Source organism: Microcaecilia unicolor, chromosome 4, assembly GCF_901765095.1.
Source record: "Microcaecilia unicolor chromosome 4, aMicUni1.1, whole genome shotgun sequence".
NCBI lineage: Eukaryota > Metazoa > Chordata > Amphibia > Gymnophiona > Siphonopidae > Microcaecilia > Microcaecilia unicolor.
In genome coordinates this window covers 84,024,792-84,045,532 of record NC_044034.1, presented here as the reverse complement: position 1 = coordinate 84,045,532, position 20,741 = coordinate 84,024,792, and the positions used below count along the sequence as shown (strand labels likewise).

General features: G+C 42.7%; 1 protein-coding gene across 1 annotated transcript; it reads right to left on the bottom strand.

Moving 5' to 3' along the window:
• Positions 1-476: 476 nt before the first annotated feature.
• RFXAP (regulatory factor X associated protein) lies at positions 477-19,576 on the bottom strand. The gene is made up of 3 exons (XM_030200386.1): positions 18,959-19,576; positions 6,639-6,749; positions 477-907 (listed from the first exon to the last, which is right to left on the bottom strand). The coding sequence occupies exons 1-3, from the start codon at positions 19,406-19,408 to the stop codon at positions 800-802; spliced, it is 669 nt and encodes a 222-aa protein (XP_030056246.1). The 5' UTR covers positions 19,409-19,576; the 3' UTR covers positions 477-799.
• Between the last annotated feature and the right edge of the window lie 1,165 nt (positions 19,577-20,741).

Below are 20,741 nucleotides of genomic sequence, written 5' to 3'. Positions count from 1 at the left end.
TGCAAGGCATACCATATTCTGTTCTAACATTTTCCTCTCCCTTTGCTTTCCTCGATACCCAAAATGAAATGGCACTTCCTGTCCCCACCCTCAAGCCCTCGCTCCAACATTCATAATGCAATATTCTTGCATTGCTTCTACCTCTCCATGTAAAATAAAAGGTCCCACATTTACAAAAATAAATTGTTTACTTATTTTTCTAAGGAAGCCCTATCTACAAACTGGGCGCGAGAATAAAATGCTTATAATGAGAAATCTACTATGCTTCGTGGCTCATAAATCACTAGTGGTCTATGGAAAGTATGTGTTGAGGTTTCTAATGATTTTTTGCCGCCTTCCTCTCCAGTTCTGAAAGATTACAGTACTGTTATAACTTGTGTAGCTTTGATTTCTCATTTTCAATACATATAAATGTTTAATTTTTCCTGCAAAAAAATTAAAGCCTTTTTTTTTTTTTTGTTAAACTTGACAGGATGTTGTGTTTCTGAATGCTTATTTTATTAATATTCCATAAAGATTTACTTTATTGGCCCCGCATGAAAAAAAAATATCAGGAAGACATTGGCAATACATTTATCATCTGCATAAGGAAACTTTTTATTCCTCCCTATATTTTTACAAAATCAGTAGTAACCGAATAGCTTAAAAAAACACAAACTGCATCACATTTTTATCGCTGAATGATAAATACATCTTAAGACAAGACCACTTGTAGAAGTTCAACCTGAATTCAATGAAAAGTTATTTCTAGCCATCAGTTCATGATGATGCCAAATTGTTGATCTTTAACTGGACTCTGTCACACAGATGCTTCCGGAAATGGCCTTCTTGGCTCAAAAGTCTGTTGACTTAGCAACTGCTGTTGTGTCTTCAAAAACTGTACCACCGTTGGGCTTCTTAGTAATGACTAAAACAAGAAATAAAAAGGGATGATAGATGTGTATATCTGAACATTAAAAAAATTAAGTTCTCTACAATTTACTGCTACATTTGATTAAAAAATGTATTTGAACTCTGATTGCACTCATATGGAGGCAGTGCATAATAATTTTATACCACATGTGCAGTATAGTTCTAGCATAGTTCTGAAGAAAGCACCTGTGAGGTCCCAGAAGGTCATACCATAGTGACTTGTAAAAATCTTCATACCCTTGTACATTTTCATCTTCTGTTTTCTACACCAATTCAAGAAGCATTAAAAGTAGGAGTCTGTTTCACTAATCTACACAACATATTCTACAATTCAACATGAAAGAACTTTTTTTGACTATTTCATTAAGAGTAACTAAAGAATAAGAAACAAAAGTCTTCATCACCTAAATTTTCATACCGCTTGAATCATCTAACAGCCATAAGTCGTTTAGGATAAATTATTACCAACTTTGCAGCAGCATGCTACAGTTGTTGCCTAATTTTGGTGGAGTATCTCAGGCTCTTTCAGGTTAGAAAGGTATTTACTATCTGTGGACTGCAGTCCTCAAGTCTTGCCACTGATTTTCTAGTGGACTCATGTCTGGCCTTTGTTCTGTTTGAGGACATTCACTTTCTTCTTGTTCAGCTACTTACTTTATTCAATGACATGCTTCACTAAGCTTCAGGTGAATTACATCATGGAAGTGAGGATAGATACCTGTAGCAGGTATTCTCCGAGGACAGCAGGCCTTATATTCTTACGTGGATGACGGCAACCTCGTCGCCCTGTCTGGGACTTATGACCAGCATAAAGTAGAGCTTTGTGGAGCACGAGACACACTCCACCACATATGTACAAGTGCCTTCCAAGGGGAAATGGAAGGGACTGTGAGAATATAAAGGTCTGCTGACCTCGGAGAATACCTGCTTCAGGTAAATATCTTCGCTTTCTCCAAGGACAAGCAGGCCTATTTATTCTCACAAAGTGGGGAGTCCCTAGCATCTAGGCTCAATGAAAACAAACAACATTGGTCAATTGGGCCTTGCAACAGCGAGGACAAAAACAGAGATCAACCTGAAACCATATACATACTGAGTGAGAGTGTGCAGCCTGGAACAGAATAAAACAGGCCTAGGGGGTGGAATTGGATTCTAGACCCCAAACAGATTCTGCAACACTGCCTGCCTGAACTATCGCATCAGGTATACTGCTCAAGGCAGTAATGAGATGTGAATGTGTGGACTGAAGACCACGTTGCAGCCTTGCAAATTTCTTCAATGGAGGATGACCGCAAGTGGGCCATCGACACAGCCATAGCCCTGATATTGTGAGCCATGACCTGACCCTCTAGGGTCAGCCCAGACTCGGCATAAGTGAAGGAAATGCACTCTGCCAGTCAATTAGAGATGGTGCATTTCCTGATGGTAACCTCGTCCTGTTGGGATCAAAAGATATAAAAAGGTGGGTAGACTGTGGGCCCAGTCCGCTGCATGTAATAGGCCAATGCTGTCTTGCAATCCAAGGCATGCAAGGCTCTCGCCAGGATAGGCATGAGGTCAGGGAAAGAATGTTGGCAAGACAATCGACTGGTTCAGATGGAACTCTTGACACCACCTTCAGCAAGAACTTAGGGTGCTTGCGGAGGACTACTCTGTTGTGATGGAACATAGTATAAGTTGCATCCACTACTAAGGCCTGAAGCTCACTGACTCTATGAGCTGAAGTAACAGCCACGAAGAAAATGACCTTCCAGGTCAAGTACTTCAGATGGCAGAAACTCAGTGGCTCAAAAGGAGCTTTCATCAGCTGGGTGAGAATGACGTTGAGGTTTGACAGGGGGCTTTGATAAAAGCAAACCTCTCATAAAGCGAAAAACTAGAGGCTGTCCAAAGATGGGCTTATCTTCTACATGATAAGCACTGAGGTGAACCCTTATTAGTTGGTCTTAAGACCAGACTTGGAGAGGTGGAGAAGGTATTCAAGCAGGGTCTGGGTAAGGCAAGGGGATCTAGGGCCTTGCCCTCACACGAGACAGCAAACCTCCTCCATTTGAAAGAATAACACCGCTTTGTGCAATCTTTCCTGGAAGCCAGCAAGACCCAAGAGACACCCTCCGAAAGACCGAAGAAAACAAATTCTACGCTTTCAACATCCAAGCTGTGAAAGCCAGAGATTGAAGTTTGGGATATAGACGAGATCCCTCGTTCTGTGTTACAAGGGTCGGAAAACACTACAGTCTCTACGGTTCTTCGAAGAATAACTCCAGAAGTACAGGGAACCAGATCTGCTGAAGCCAGTAAGGTGCAGTCAGAATTATGGTCCTGTGGTCTTGCCTGAGTTTCAACAAAGTCTTCCCTACAAGAGGTATGTGAGAATATGCATACAGCAGACCTGTCCCCCAATGGAGAAGGCAGCCGATGTTGGCCTGCTGTGGGCCTGAAGCCTGGAACAGAACTGAGGGACTCTATGATTGATGTGAGTGAAAAAGAGATCCACCGGGAGGTGCCCCATGCTTGGAAGATTTCGCGAACAGTGACACTGAAGAGATCACTTGTGCAGTTGCATAACCCTGCTAAGCCAGGCTGTTGTTTTTGCCTGCCAGATAAGTGGCTTCCAGGAAAATGCCATGTTGGCGAGTACAATGCCACATCCAGATGGCCTCCTGACACAGAGGGCGTGATCCGGTGCCCCCCCTGCTTGTTGGTATAATACATGGCAACCTGATTTCTGTTTGAATGAGCACAATTTGGTGAGACAGTCGATTTCTGAATACCTTTAGAGAATTCCAGATCGCCCGGAGCTCCAGGAGATTGGTCTAAAGATTTGTTTCCCGAGTGGACCAAACACCTTGAGTGGGGAGCCCATCCACATAAGCTCCCCAATCCAGGAAGGATGCATCCATCGTTAGCACCTTTTGTGGCTGAGGACTTTGGAATGGAAGTCCCAGAGTCAAGTTAGATCGAATGGTTCACTTGTGAAGTCAGCGAACAAGCTTTGGGGATACTCGGATGGTATCTTTCAGACTTCCCATGGCTTGAAACCGCTGAGAAGCAGGATCCATTGGGCCGATCTCATGTGAAGACGTGTCATGAGTGTGACAGACTGTGGATGCCATGTGGCCCAACAACATCAACATCTGCCGAGCCATGACCTGAGAGGCTCGAACCTGGGAAGCCAGTTCGACTAACATGTCCGCTCTGGGCCCCAGATGGTAAGCTCGAATCCTTTGTGTGTTGAGCAGGGTTCCTATGAATTCCAATTGTTGGGCAGGATAAAGGTGGGACTTGGGGTACTTTAAAAAGAACCCTAGTAGCTCAAGCACCCGAATAGTCCTCTGCATGGACTCTTGAGCACTTTCCTCCCAGGTGCTCCGAACACATGGACGCCCAGTCTGTGTAGCGATGCTGCAACTACTTCTAGACATTTGGTGAAGACCCTGGGAACTGACACGAGGCCAGAGGGCAACACGTGGTACCAGAAATGGTGTGTTCCTAGCTGAAATTGAAGATACTTTCAATGGGCTGGAAGCATTGGAATGTAGGTATATGCATCCTTCAAGTCCAGAGAGTATTGCCAATTGTTTTCCTGAATCATGGGGAGAAGGGTGTTCAGGGAAACCATCCTGAACTTTTCATAACCATAAACTTGTTCAGGGCCCTTAGGTCTATGATGGGACGCATCCCTCCTGTACAAAGTAGCACTTGGAATAGGATTCCTGCCCTTCTTCCTCTGGTGGAATGGGCTCGACTGCATGGGCCTTCAAAAGGGCTGAGAGTTCCTCTGCAAGTACCCATTTGTGCTGAGAGCTGAAGGAATGAGCTTTTGGTGGGCAATCTGGTCGGAGATTGTAAGGGGCCACCTTTCGTGAGAAAACGTCAGCCACCCCCCCGACGGCAAGTCGTCCCAGATGAACACTGGTACTGCGGCTATGCTCTGCTGAAGCCAGTCAAAATCCCGTTTTGACTGGGGATGAACACAGACCTTGGGCGCACGCTATTGACAAGAATGAGCATGTTGGGGCTGAGCCTGAAAAGGCTGGCAAGTAGAGGTGGCGTACCTATGCCTCCGAGAGTAATAGGGACCTCTCCTTGACTTGCCAAAAGACCTCCTAGCTGAGGAGGTTGATGCAGAAAGCACCCAGCGGGAGGGAGAAGAGATGGTATCAGTGTGATTCTTGATCTGGTCAGTGACCTCCTCAACCTTCTCTCCAAAAAGGTTATCCCCCTGGCATAGGGTATCTGCCAACATCTGCTGAACCGACTGTTCCAAGTTAGAAACATGCAGCCATGAGAGTCTGCGCATTACTATACTTTGGGCAGAGATCCTGGATGCCACATCAAAAGTGTTGTAAGCGCCCCTGGCCAAGAACTTTCGACACACCTTCTGCTGCTTAGCCAACTGACAAAGTGACTGTAGCAATGTACCAGTGTGAAGGTCTGAAGCAATGTTATTTCTTCTATGTAGCACTGCACACTGATCAAGCTCTTTTGCTAGTATTTAAAACATTACATACAGATGACATTCACTTTTGCACCATCATCCATCTTGTGCCCTTTGCTTGAGCCAAAATTGCTTAATATATCCAATTTTTCAAATCATTCAGAACACAATCACACATGCTTTATCTTTTCACTGGCTAAATTGGAATGCTGAAAAAAAAATGGTCTTCCTATAGATTTTCTGGAGCGCAAACCTTTAGGTTTCTATAAAAAAAAAAAAAAGGGACACATTTAGACTAGCTTATTCTAGTTAATGCTTAATTAGAACAATTTATATTCACTTGTTATTTATTCTACATAAGTACATGAGTATTGTCACACTGGGACAGACCAAAGGTCCATCAAGCCCAGCATCCTGTTTCCAACAGTGGCCAATCCAGGTCGCAAATTCCTGGCAAGATCCCAGAAATAAGCAGCAGATGTTCCCCAAGTCAATTTAATAATGGTCTATGGACTCTTCCTTTAGGAAGCTGTCCAGACCCTTTTTAAACTCCACTAAGCTAACTGCCTTTACCTTGTCATGTTTTTATTGATGTGCTTCACTATCAATGTTCTGACAGGTATTCAGTGCAATTTAACTAGCCAGGAACAGCTCCTGGCCGGTTAAATAGCCTTAACCCGGCTAAGCGCTAATATTCAGTGAAAGATAGTCATGTATCTCGGCTGAATATCAGCGCTTAGCAGCTAGCCCGGTCACTGGCTATGTTGTGTGACATAGCCAGTTAGTGCCAATATTCAATGGCTGACCAGCTAAGTTCAGCGGCCAAACAGACCTGCAATTTATATCAATTTAACCAGTTATATAAACTTAACCAGTTATGTTTATAGCGGCCAAAAAAGCCCCAGAAATTCAATGCTGGTTGCTGGATATGGCCCAGAATCCAAGTTCCAGGTTCACAGCCAGCTGCCTCCCGTTGTTTGTAATCTGCTTGGAAGTGTAATGATTAGTGGGATATAAATAAAATGAAACAAAATAAATATACTCTCAGCCTCACAGCTAAGATAGCCACCAGTGGTATCATGTGTGCTCTGTACAGTGGTGTGAACAGCTGAATGACATCACTAACATTTCACATAGGTCACAAAACAGTTTTCAGGCAACCAATAACCCATGACACACTAATGACCAGAATGACTCAGCAGTGAAAGGGTCTCTATCATTGTTGAAATCAGAAAGCCATCCAATCCCTTTTGTCAGGATACAGTGTCATGAATGCCCTACTTACCAGTCTTTTTTGATTTAATACTTGTTCCAAAAGACTAGGTCTGGCAGGACGATCTCCAACAGAACTTGTCTTTTGCTTGGTCATTGAAGAAACGGCATTTTCAGTGCAATCCTAAACATAATTTTAACATTAAAAGATACATAGAAGACAAGCATTACATAAAATCTTAAAATAAGACAACCAACTTCATGTAATAAATATGTCAAGACTGCCAACTAAGTCTTGCAGCTAACAATACTGCCCCACAAAAAAACAACAGGGCATTATCTGGCACTAGCCAATAATGCCTCTGAATGGAACATTCCCTTTTCCATAGTTTTGTGGATGACAGTAAAGCAGGTACAAATATTTAAACTGTAGAACTGTTAATTGGGCATTGCTGTATCTTCTTCCTTCTATAGATCCTCAATGTCCTTCTGCAGCCAGCGACTGCCACACTCACTGTGAAGGACTGAAAAGCCATGTCACTTGAGAACTTGAGTCAGTGATCCTTTTATGGCAGATTGACCTCTAGCAAGACTACCACTAGGGGTCAGATTCACCATCTGGAACCTAGGGCCACTCCTGTTCTGTATACTAGATACCAGGGATTATTTGGGTAAGTGGCTGGGGTGGGCTGGAGAACTGGGATCACTATGTATGGGGGCTGGGCTTCACATGGGGGGGGGGGGGGGGGAGCGAGTAGCATGTGTGCCACCCCAGCAGATTATTTTTGTGCTTGGGCTGGCATTGTGTTACATGAATTGACAGATAATGGTGCCCCTGCATATTACATCTTTGATAGACTGCCAATCATAAAACTCTAAGCAGTTTACAGTTAGATCAAACATCAAGCAGAGAGACAGACGCAGGAGACCACATGCTGTAATGAATTCTAGGTTGCAACTGCAGTTTAACAGCAATTATCCACAAAAGGAACTAAAACAATGATAAAAGGAGGGCTGGAGTAAAGACATAAAACAATGCTGGGAGATGTAGATGGGGCTGAGCTACTAGCCAAAATTAAGAGTGATCTATGCTGCATGATAAACCTAGCTGAAATAATAAAAAAGAAACAACTTTTTAAACGCCGACTTCAATTTCTTAAATGAAGTTTCAAGGCATATCTCAAGAGGCAGGACATTTCAGAGTAGTAAATAACATGGTATCCATGTGGTACCTGTCTGTCCTGTGTGGTAAATGCACAGTGCTGCGTACGACTGGTAGGGCTATAGAAATGATTTATAGTAGTATGTCCTCTGCATTTACCACATAGGCTTTGCACTTAAGGTGCATAAGGGCAAACACTTACTACATATAATAAAAAGGCCCCACAATCTCTACTTCAGCAGTTCTGTAGAACGTTTATGTGAATGTTTGCTGTCTTGCTGCATGACACGCTTATAGCATAGTTTCAGATCATGGGTAAATGACCTATATATTTGTCTATTCTAAAGAAGTTTTTATAGTTCCACCAATGATGGCAAGCCATCTAGGCCCTGCTGCCACTACACGGCCCCTCACCAGGATACCATGCTTGACAGGATGAGATTCTTACTTTGAAACCCAAGCACTGCCTTCCAAACAAACATGTTTGGTATTGGCAATGAAAATTTTAATTTTTGAACCATCTGTTCAGAGAACATTATTCTCAAAATTGCATGGGTCATCCTGGCTTGAGAACCTGCTACGGCAGTAATGTTCTTTGCAGAGAGCAGTGGTTTTATCCTAGTTATCCCGCCAATGAACACACCATGCCTGTTCAATTTTTCCCCCAATAGTTGATGCATAAACATTCACATCTACCTCAGCAAGAGACCTGTCAATCTCTAAAAGATAATGTGAGAAAGTGACCTTCCTGCTTACTAAGTCACACTAACAGCTGACGGGCGCTAATGCTGACACAGCCCATTCACTTTGAATGGGCTGTGTCTGCATTGCTGCATGGCTAAGTAAATTGGGGGGGGGGGGGGGGGGGCATAACTTTGTGGATGATTTTCCAGTTAGTTCCTGGCATAGTCTTGTAACATGTCCAGGCAAAACTATTTATGTGGGAAGAATGACCTCAAAAGGTAACACTTTTTCCAATATGCAATGAAATGACCTCTTGTTCTTAAAAGCTCATGCCTCAAAGTGGTTAGTGTATAACAGGCTTGTTCAATCTATGGTCTGGGAACCAAAACCCGACCCCACCAAGTACTGTTTTCTGGACCTTGGAAGCTTCGCAATTCTTGTGGTGCTTGCATCAAGACTAGAAAATGCAAGACCAACCCAAACTTCTGGCACTGTGTGGCTCAAGCTTGCAGACAGCCAAGTCATGGTGGGGAAGCAGGAAACCCACTCTTTCTTCTGCAGCTGAAGCCAGGTGAGGGAAAAGAAACTGGAAGGGGGGAGGTGGTTACATGAGCGACAGAAAGTAGGTGTAGGCTTGGGGGGGGGGGGGGTACATGAGCAAGACTGGGTGAAGGCTTACGAGGTGAGAGGACGATGCACCATCATATTTTGTCACTATCTGATGAAGCATGCAGCAAAATACGATGATGCATGTTTTGGCTCTCTGAATGTTACAAAAGATAAGACTAGATGGACCATACAGGTCTTTATCTGCCATCATCTACTATGTTACAATGCATTATAAATGTGGCCCCCGAATCATTATTAGCTCATACTCAGACTATACAACTAGATCCTGGTCAAGGTACAGAAGAGTCATCCGACAAGTAAAATATTTCACCAGTTTAATGTAATTTTAAAACCTTTATCATATTTTTTGGCAAACACCTTACCTCGAGCAACCTTCCAAAGTACAGAAATATCAACATGAAAAACAAAGTTAGTTACTTGCAACAGGTGCACTCCAAGGACAGCAAAATATTCTTATATGTGGGTGACATCATCCAACAGAGCCTGGCACAGAGAAGCTCCCCAGTGTTCTAATATCAAAGCCTTTGGAAACACTTCATCGCATGTGCACGCCTCTTCCCGCCTGCCGTCATTGACTGGACCAGGTCAGTCTAGTACAATAGCTGATAGAATGCAACTCCGAGGGAAGGAAGGCAGGTATGTAAGACTATCTACTCTCTTGTCCTCAGAGAGCACCTGCTACAGGTAAGTAACTGTCTTCTTTCCATTAGATTGTAAGCTCTTTGAGCAGGGACTGTCCTTCTATGTTAAATTGTACAGCGCTGCATAACCCTAGTAGCACTCTAGAAATGTTAAATAGTAGTAGTAGTAGTTCTCCGAGGACAAGCAGGATAGTATACTCTCACATGTAGAAATCCCTAACTACCATCTGTCCTAAATTAAAAAATAAAAACCCAGAGAAAAGAAGGCCTGTAATAGGCAAGGCCTATTGACAGAGCTGCAATTTTGGTTTGTTTGTTTTTTTGGAATAGCCTGGGCCTGGAGGAAGGGAGTTGGATTCTAGACCCCAAATAAATTCTGAAGGACTGTCTGATAAAACTGGCTGTTGTGTCAGGAACTTCCTCTGTGGAGGTTCTCAGTTGGGCAACCAATACAGCCATGGCTTTGATGTAGTGAGCTGTGACATGACCCTCCCAGAATCAGCGCAGCCTGGCTATAAGCAAATGAGATGCGGTCTGCAACCCAACGACTTCATCCTATTCTGATAGTCATCTTTCGATAACTTTGTTCAGCTCTTTTTCTCCTCATCCATGATCTTGTTGTAACACCAATTGTATCTGTCTCCTGGAATGGCGATGCCATAACAGGTTTCTGTAAGCCACATTGAACCTGCAAATAGGTGGGAAAATGTGGGATACAAATGCAATAAATAAATAAATTATTGATGGCAGCCCCCATCCTATTGGGGTGAAAAGAAACAAAAAGCTATGTGGACTTTCTCTGGGCTTTTACTCCACTCCAGAGAAGGCCAAGGCTCTCTTGCTGTCCAGGCTTTCACCTTGATGGGCATGTGGTTTTGTGAAAAATGTTGGCAGAACAATTGACCAATTAAGATGGAATTTTGACAAAATACCGTAGTAAGGAGTTTAGGATGCAAACACAGAACCACTTTGTTGTGATGAAACTTGGTATAAGGTGGATCAGCTACTAGGGCCCGGAGTGACCTCCACCAAAAACAATCTTCCAGGTCAGGTACTTTAGGTGACAGGTATCAAGAGACAATACGGCTCATTTGTAAAGCACTTAAGTTCCATAGGTTCTTAGACCTGCAGTCTAAGTGCTTTGAAAAAAAAAACCCCACCTCTATATTATTTATTTATTGCATTTGTATCCCACATTATCCCACCTCTTTGCAGGCTCAATGTGGCTTACAATACATCATGGATAGTGGAAATGAGAAGATAGTAGACATTAAGTATAGCAGTAGGATTTTGGGTTACATGGTGATAGAATACATGATAGTGAAATAACAGGTATTCTTAACATTTCTGGATATATGTGGGAGTTCACTTGTTTTGATCTTTGTGGTATATCTTGTCGAAGAGATGGGTCTTTAGTAATTTGCGGAAGTTAGTCAGTCCATAGGTCGCTTTTAGGTTGCGTGGTAGTTCGTTCCAGAGTTGCGTACTCATATAGGAAAAGGTTGATGCGTACATTAATTTATATTTTAGGCCTTTACAGTTGGGGAAATGAAGATTAAGGAATGTGCGAGACTATCTTTTAGCGTTTCTGGGTGGTAGGTCTATCAGGTCGGACATGTAGGCTGGGGCCTCGCCATGGATGATTTTATGTACTAGGGCGCATACTTTGAATGTGATGCGTTCTTTGAGTGGTAGCCAGTGTAGCTTCTCTCGTAGGGGTTTTGCTCGTATTTTGATTTTCCAAATGTAAGTCTGGCTGCAGTATTCTGGGCCGTTCGGAGTTTTTTTTTTAAGTATTTGCTCTTTGCAGCCAGCATAGAGTGAATTGCAGTAGTCTAGATGGCTGAGTACTGATGATTGTACCAGATTACGGAAAATGGTCCTTGGGAAAAATGGTTTTACTCTTTTTCATTTCCACATTGAGTGGAACATTTTTTTGGTTGTGTTTTTTGCGTGATTCTCAAGTGTTAGGTGCTGATCAATGGTGACTCCAAGAATTTTCAGGGTATCCGAAATTGGTAGATTTAGTTTTGGTGTGATGTAACCCTTTCACCTTCTTATATTTGAGATTCCACCAATACGATCAATATACTGATCAGATTTATCATTCAATGATGGTTAAATCATTTTGGCAACTATGGACATTGTATCCTTTACATCCCTCAAACTGAAGTCGTTAGCATCATTGAGGATATTTTAAAAAGTAGGAGGTCCACCTAGAATTCCTACATAGTTTATTCTTGCATTAGTAGAGCTAGCTTTGAAGGAGAATTTTTTTTGTATTCTGCTGGAACATTTTATAAAATGATTAAAAGGGCAGCTATGGGGCCACTATAGCCCCCCAAATAGCTAATTTGTATGTAAAACCTTTGAGAGAACAAATGTAGATGTCTGTCCATTTAGGAAACCACTTATATTATGGAAAAGATTTACAGATGACATATATGATATGGAAAGGCAATAAAGAAAGCTTGAATGAATTTCATATATGGTTGAATAATAAAGATTCCAATTTTAATTTAAAATATGATCCCATAAGTATACCCAGGGTAGACAACTTCGGTCTGGCCCAAAATCATTTTTCTGCCCATTTTGGCTGAGAGGCTATGGCCATGGTTTTGGTTGATACTGACCGTGTTTTTTTGGTGGAAGCCAAAAATTTGTGCTTTGTCATGTTTTGTCTCCCTCCCTCTGAACAGGAGTTGTCTGTCCCCCCTGCCCATCTTACAATCCCTGGTGGTTTAGGGGTGTAGTCAGGGCAGGAGTGATCCCCAGTTGCTCTTGCCCACATTGGCTGTGCTCTCAAAATAGCTGCCGTGACCTTTAGTGGCAATCTCATGAGACCGCTGCAACAGGTCACGGCAGCCATTTTGGAAGTAGCGCTGACATGGGCAAGAGCAACTGGAGATCACTCCTGGGTATACTGAGTAAGAAATAAGTTTGTATTTTTATCAGTTTTAGCTTTATTCATCTACTTTGATCTCCTGAAGTGTTCACTATTGAGATATCTGGTTTACAATAAGAATGTGGAACATAGAATGACAAGGGGACAGGGACCCACAGTAATTGCGGGGACCAACTTTGTCCCCATGTCATTCTGTACTTTGAAGCCTGTTAATAAACTGGACCGTTATTTATGTGTGAGTGATGCAGATGATGATATTTTGATTTTGGGGGAAAAATCAAGCAAACATGCTGGCCACAACTGGCAAAATTTGAGTGGGGGATCCTGTGCATGCATGCTATCAGCACATCTTCTGAGAAAACATCTTCTATTGCAGGAAAGACTGTGGAAGACAGCGAGACAATCCTGAGATTGTTGACGACTTATTATTCATTCACAGATTGAAAAATCATAACGGTACTTCATAGGGCATATTTCTCCCCTGTTAGCACAGAGAGGGTTCTTATTTTGTACCCATGGACATTTTAACAGGATGGTAGTGGTGGTGGTGGGGTTATTATAGTTGCTGATTTATAAACAACAGTTGCACAGCATATTGCTCCTTTTTATATTTTAATAAAAAAAAGATTTAAAAATAAAAATTATAAATGTTCAAGGCTTCTGCAGAGGAGGAGAGAGCCTGAGGGGATGGAGACAGAACCCACAAGGACAGGGCCAAACTTTGTCCCCGTGTCATTCTCTAATGTGGCATTGTAGCTCATTAAAGTAAATGTGTTACTGGTTTTATATCTCATTTAACAGTGATAATATATCTTTTATGGTTATCTAATTTCTCCGATACACATTTCCCAAAATAAACTAATCATAAGAACATATGATGGATTTTAAAGCTTGTTTTGAATAATTTTCATTGATTGTAAAAACAATTGCTCTTTATTTAAAACTGCCATGCAGACATTAATCATGGTCATACTGTTTCTATTATAATAAAAAATTGTGTGTGGGGGAGGATTTTAATTATAACCCCATTACATTGTTCAGTTTTGAAAATCTGGTTTATGTATGTATTATATAGAAGTATTGTTTTGTTTGTAGGTCTTTAGACATTTAGGAATCAGTCTAAGCTATGTTTTAAAATGTTTTTGATGCTCCTTTGGTAAGTTTACACATAAAACACACACACACACACATATATATTGCATTTTGTCACAGATGCAGAGAGGTGGCAATCTGCAAGTGATCAGAACAGCAAAACACGAAGCAGACCAGCAGGTGTAGAAGTGTGCAATTAATTACAAGCAAGCAACCATTGCGGCCAAGCTTTGTCTTTATAAAAGACTACAGCAGGGGTAAAGCTAAAGGGAATTAAGTCTTGTGAAGGAGATGTGCTGCTGCTCTGGATACAGAGTACTGAAATTAGGACAGAATAAGGATCTAGGGCCTTGCCCACACACCAGACAGCAAACCTCCTGGTTAAACCTCCCCTGGGATCAAGGAGGACCTAAGACACACTTCAGTAGATTCAGTCAACCTCTAGCTTTTCAACATTCAAGCCATAAGATACTGAAAACAGCATCTGTACTGTTTCATGGAAAAACGATGACATACCCGCAGGTGGGAAGACAAGTATGCGCGATGATGTGCTTCCAAAGGTTTCGAGAACACTTGGAAGAATCTCCACACTGGCTTCAAACTGCATTAACCACATGTAAAAATATACTACCCTGCTTGTACTGGAGAATGAATTTTCACCTAGCAAGGCATCAAAGAAGTAATAAAAATGATTTTATAATGGGGGGGGGGGGGGGGGTCAGCCATTATGCAGTGGTAACACCTGTTGATGCACTGACTAAGCTGGGAGACCTAATCCTATGTAATGAAAAAAATTCCACGGTAATTGGAAATGAAGACTCATGGCATCAAACCCCAGCTTTGGTTCTTATTGAAATGAAAACACAAGAGCGGGGGGAAACTGCTGGGCCATCAAAGAATAGTTGTCCATTGCTGTTTAAGTCAGAACAAGGAAAATACTTGAGTGAAAAATAGCCACGCTATAACCAAAACAATTAAAAATATTTACAGTATAACAAATGAAGCTTCTCCCATAAACTTGGAACACTCATACTCGTATCGGTATTACCAATTACACTGCACACTTATATACGGCCTCATATTTGTGTGTGATGCAACTTTATATCATCAATCCCATGTGCAAATGATCATCTGTTGTGCTGCTCCAACAAGGGCCTGACTAGCACTATATTGGAAACTAGGCACACATAAATTCTCTGTAAACCTGGAGGATGTAATGGGACAGTTCTACAAACTGAAAAGTAGCAATCACCTGGACCGGATGGTATTCATCCCAGAGTACTGATAGAACTGAAAAATGAACTTGCGGAGTTATTGTTAGTAATAAGTAATTTATCCTTAAAATTGAGCATGGTACCGGAAGATTGGAGGGTGGCCAATGTAATGCCGATTTTTAAAAAAGGCTCCAGAGGAGATCCGGGAAATTATAGACCAGTGAGTCTGACGTTGGTGCCGGGCAAAATGGTAGAGACTATTATAAAGAACAAAATTACAGAGTATATTCAAAGTCAACATGGATTTAGTGAAGGGAAATCTTGCCTCACTAATCTACTACATTTCTTTGAAGGGGTGAACAAACATGTGGATAAAGGTGAGCCGGTTGATATTGTGTATCTGGATTTTCAGAAGGCATTTGACGAAGTACCTCATGAAAGACTCCAGAGGAAATTGGAGAGTCATGGGATATGAGGTAGTGTTCTATTGTGGATTAAAAACTGGTTGAAGGATAGGAAACAGAGAGTGGGGTTAAATGGTCAGTATTCTCAATGGAGAAGGGTAGTTAGTGGGGTTCCCCAGGGGTCTGTGCTGGGACCGCTGCTTTTTAACATATTTATAAATGACCTAGACCTAGAGATGGGAGTAATTAGTGAGGTAATTAAATTTGCTGATGACACAAAGGTATTCAAAGTCGTTAAATCGTGGGAGGATTGTGAAAAATTACAAGAGGACCTTACGAGACTGGGCGTCTAAATGGCAGATGACGTTTAATGTGAGCAAGTGCAAAGTGATGCATGTGGGAAAGAGGAACCCGAATTATAGCTACGTAATGCAAGGTTCCACGTTAGGAGTCATTGACCAAGAAAGGGATCTAGGTGTCATCGTTGATGATACGTTGAAACCTTCTGCTCAGTGTGCTGCTGCGGCTAAAAAAGCAAATAGAATGTTAGGTATTATTAGGAAAGGAAGGGAAAACAAAAATGAGGATGTTATAATGCCTTTGTATCGCTCCATGGTGCGACCGCACCTCGAATATTGTGCTCAATTCTAGTCGTATCTCAAAAAAGATATAGTGGAATTTGAAAAGGTGCAGAGAAGGGCGACAAAAATGATAAAGAGGATGGGACGACTTCCCTATGAGGAAAGGCTAAAACGGCTAGGGCTCTTCAGCATGGAGAAAAGGCGGCTGAGGGGAGATATGATAGAGGTCTATCAAATAATGAGTGGAGTGGAACGGGTAGATGTGAAGCGTCTGTTTACGCTTTCCAAAAATACTAGGACTAGGGGGCATGCAATGAAGCTACAATGTAGTAAATTTAAAACGAATCTGAGAAAATATTTCTTCTCTCAACGTGTAATTAAACTCTGGAATTCGTTGCCAGAGAATGTGGTAAAGGCGGTTAGCTTAGCGGAGTTTAAAAAAAAGGTTTGGCTGGCTTCCTAAAGGAAAAGTTCATAGACCGTTATTAAATGGACTTGGGGAAAATCCACTATTTCTGGGATAAGCAGTATAAAATGTTTTGTACATTTTTGGGATCTTGCTGGGTATTTGTGACCTGTATTGGCCACTGTTGGAAACAGGATGTTGGGCTCGATGGACCTTTGGTCTTTCCCAGTATGACAATACTTATGTACTTATGAACTAACATTTTTGTAAGCAATATTATTGAAAGGCTGTCTGGTAAGGTTTGCCTCTTTGTAGACGATACCAAAATCTGAAACAGACACCCCTGGCGGTGTGGGTAACATGAGGAACAACTTAGCAAAGCTAGAGGAATGATATGGAAGTTGGCAGCTTAGATTTAAAGCTAAAAAATGCAGGGTCATGCATTTGGGCTGCAAAAGTCAGAGGAAATGGTACAGTTTACGGGATGAGGGACTTTTGTGCATGAAAAGAGGAGTGGGACTTGAGTGTGATCATATGTTAGGACCTCAAAGTGGCCAGATAGAAAAGAAGACAGTGAAAGCTTCAGGGCACAGAGAAAGGAATGGCCAGTAGGGTGGGGGTGGGGGGGGGGGGAAGAGGTGATGATGCCCCTATATAACACTCTGGTGAGACCTCATTTAGAATATTGTGTATAATTTGAGACCGCACCTTCAAAAAGATATAAACAGGATGGAGTCAATCCACAGGGTGGTTACTAACATGGTCAAAGGTTTTCGTCATACAGCGTATGGGGACAGACTTAAAGATCTCAACCTGTATACTTTGGAAGAAAGGCGGGAGAAGGGAGATATGCTAGAGACATTTAAATAACTACGTAGTATAAATGTACAGGAGGCGAGTTTCTTTCAACTGAAAGGAAACTCGAACAAGGGGGCATAGGATTAAAGGGAAAGGGGAAACTCAGAAGTCACCTGAGGAAATACTTCTTGAAAGGAAGCTCTGGATCGAGGGGGCATAGGATGAACATGAAAGATGACTCATCTGAGGAAATACTTCTTCATGGAATAGGTGATGAATTCATGGAATGGCCTCCTGGTGGAAGTAGTGGAGACGAAAACAGTATCTGAATTCAAGAGAGCTTTGGACAAGTACACAGGATCTCCAAGATTGATAAATAGAGTAGATAGCATGGATGGGCAGACTGGGTAGGCCATATGTTCTTTATATGCTTACATTTTTCTCTGTTTTTAAAATGAAAGCACACAGAATATAATGAATATTAACCAAATGGCAGATTACCTACTAGCAATTACATAATGTCAATTTAAACATTAAAATCCAGGAGTAGCCTAAGAGTACCTTATGCCCTTGCTCTGTGAACTTCATTAATTTTTAAGCTGGGGCTGCTTTGGATCCAAACGACCTGAAAGAGAGCTATCAATTATCTTCCCAACCAGAACTGTGGCAGTGCTTCAAACTTTTCATTGGGGGTATTCTGAAGGAGACTGGTGTTTTCAAATGCGTTCTTTATTTTTGGGGCAATGTCTTGTCCTGCAAAAGCATGCAGGTATTCCCCCTCCATTTCTGTCCCAAGCTTGAATAGGAGGCAGAGAAAAAGCCCAGAATGATGGCTTGCATTAAAGAACACTTCCCTGGGTGAACCTTCAGCTGTGGTTTCCCTTGCCCAGTGAAAGACCAACCAGGATAAACAATAAGACTTAACGGGACAAACCCCATAGGAAAGACACCAATATGGTAAGAATATTGAACAATGAAAACTTTTCTTGCAATACTGATGTCTTTCTTGTCATTTTGTCCTTCAGTTTGGAGTCTTAGTCTCTCCTGATTAGGCTTGTTCTTGCTGGACTACAGAGAGAAAACATCTTCCTTTCTACCCCCCCCCCCCCCAAGTGGCTAAACATATCCCTTTCCACTCCCTACCCCTCCCATTAAGCATCTCCTCTCCCTTTTACTAACCCCTCCAATCATGTGTTCCGCATCTTCTCCTTCTTTCCTCCCACAACTATCACTGCCCTTACCTCTTCCTAGATATGGACTGAGTTTTCAAGCAGACTTGGCATAGACTGTCCTAGCAGTACTGTCCCCCACCCCACCCTCCCTCCCACCCACCCACCCTACAAAGGAGCTCAGCAGGGGAGGTAGATGCGCAAGCACTTAATCAGCTTGAAACTCTGGGTCAAGCCTGGAAAATAGAAGGGATGGGGGTAGATCCTGAGCAGAGATGGGAAAATATAGAAGGGGACAGTAATGCTGTTCTCCTGCCACTCTAGGCAGACGCCAAGTCCACCTACTATCAGAGCACCTTTTACCCTCACCCAAGTATCTTTACATCACTTTACCATTCTGAGGTGGGAGACTCAACAGGTCTGTAAACCTCGTTTTTAGACTCTAGGCATATGCCTAGTTATCCCTTAGTCATGCCTTGAGGCGCTGGTTAAAGGTCCCATGATTAGAACAAAATGTTACAAGAATGCCCACTCCGTCTACCCTCACCTCCCAAGAACAACAAACACCTGTTGGCGGGCCACAAGCTGCAGTACTCGTGATCCGTATGATGGAGCTACAGCAAACTTATGAACTACCATGTCTCACACGCCCTCTATCTGGGGCTCATAATCTGCTCTTTGCTGGAGCGCCAAGACATGCTGCTTACCGCTGCTCCCCGAGCACTACCGGACGTGGCTTGGTCGCTCTTTTTGCGCTTGTACTTGTCCTTGTACACTTTGTTGCGGTGCTTCTTGCACATCCAGGGTTTGCGCTGCTTTGCCCCTTGCGCCCCGCCGCCGCCCATCTCCTGGCAGCCCTCGTAAGTGCACGTCCTACCATTCCCGCCTCCTCCGTCGCCAACACTACCACCGGCACCCCCACCGCAGCTTCCGCTGTCGCCCGAGTTCTCCTCCTCGTCCAACTCCTCGGGGCTGGCTGTGCTGTCCAGGGGGTCGGACGTGTCCAGCAATTCAGCCTCATCTTCGGGCCCTGCGGGAAGTAAGTTGTAGAGCACCCGCACGCCAGCCTCTTCCTCTACCGCCGGGGACACCTCACCCAACCTCTGCCCGACGTTCACCGCCGCTTCCTCCTCTACGTCTTCTTCGCACGGCTGCATCAGAAGCAACACTGAGCCGGCCAGCGGCTCACCGGGGTCCCCGGGTCCCTCCGTCCCGCTGGCAGTGGCGCTCTTCTTCTTCCCCGCTCACCCTTAAGCTCGCCCGGGAATGGCACAGCAGGTAGGCAGTAGCAGTACTGCGCAGTGTGTGCATTGCGCAGGCGTGGCCGGTGTTTACTTCCGGCATTGACGGAAAGCAGGAGGTACGTGCGCGCGCCCGGTTGGCGGGTATTTTGAGGGCGGGGCAGCGTGTGTGGTTGGCTGTTCTTTACTTGGCCATTATTACTGTGATGTAGGGGGAATGCACAAAGTAAATAACAGGATGATTGGAGAGTCGAAACTTTTCAGTTATTCAGTGTTGTGTCTCCTGCCTTTCCCTAGTAGCTCGAGGTAGTGCTGCTGTTACACATGCTAAACATGCTGGGGCCCAGGGTAGAAGTGCACGAGGGAGTCCCCAAACTAAGTTCCCCAGCAAACTCTGTCTTCTGCAACTCTGGACAGGTTTGGGGGTGCCCAAGGCAGGTACCATGATCTCATCCCCTTCTCCTACCCCCATAACGTTGTCTCCGGCTCAAGGTGAGGGACAGCATAAAATGTAGTAGAAAAAAATACTGCATACAATTACAATTAAAAACGAGTAGAAAAGAACGCCCTTATTCAATATAGCAAAAACATTCATGAAGCAATAGGAAATAAAAATGCACTTGGAATCGGGGCAGACACAGGGTAAGCTATATTTTGTTCTGTTGTCATTCCTTCTGTCACTATGATTAGTAAAATATGGCTAAACAGATAGTATTGAATATAATTAACTAAATAATCTTTGAAAAAGCCAGATTTTTCTCAGTGTCCTAAATGTAAGGAAATACCAAGTTTGCTTCTTTTAGGTCTAAAAGTGGATAAAAATTACTATGACGAAATAATAGTGGGTGGAACTGTTAAATAAACCCTTGTTTAATATGCCGAACAACACAAAAAAGATACTCCATAAAACTAATGACCAGCAATTTCAAAACAAGTTGTAGAAAGTTGTTTATATATATTACTAGTAAAAAAGCCCGTTTCTGAGACAAATGAAACGGGTGCTGGCAAGGTATTTGTTCTCTGCAATGAATGCTTTGAAAGTGTTTTTTTATTATATTTGTGTTGTGTTGGTAATGAATATTTGACTTTTTTGTGTAATGTGCATTTTTTGTTGTTGTAGTGTTGGTTGTGTTGTTATTGTATTTGTAGGATGTAGTGTAAAGAAGTTAAAAAGCAGTTTGTGAGACATTTTTATTCATTTATCTATTTGTTGTTTACATTTGTAATATTTCTTTATAAACAATGTGAT

Coding starts and splice junctions, on each gene's coding strand:
- RFXAP (XM_030200386.1), bottom strand. CDS start 19,408: ATGCAGCCGTGCGAAGAAGACGTAGAGGAGGAAGCGGCGGTGAACGTC. Junction 6,750..18,958: donor GTAGTGCTCGGGGAGCAGCG/GTAAGCAGCATG, acceptor AATTATGTTTAG/GATTGCACTGAAAATGCCGT. Junction 908..6,638: donor TATTAAATCAAAAAAGACTG/GTAAGTAGGGCA, acceptor TTCTTGTTTTAG/TCATTACTAAGAAGCCCAAC.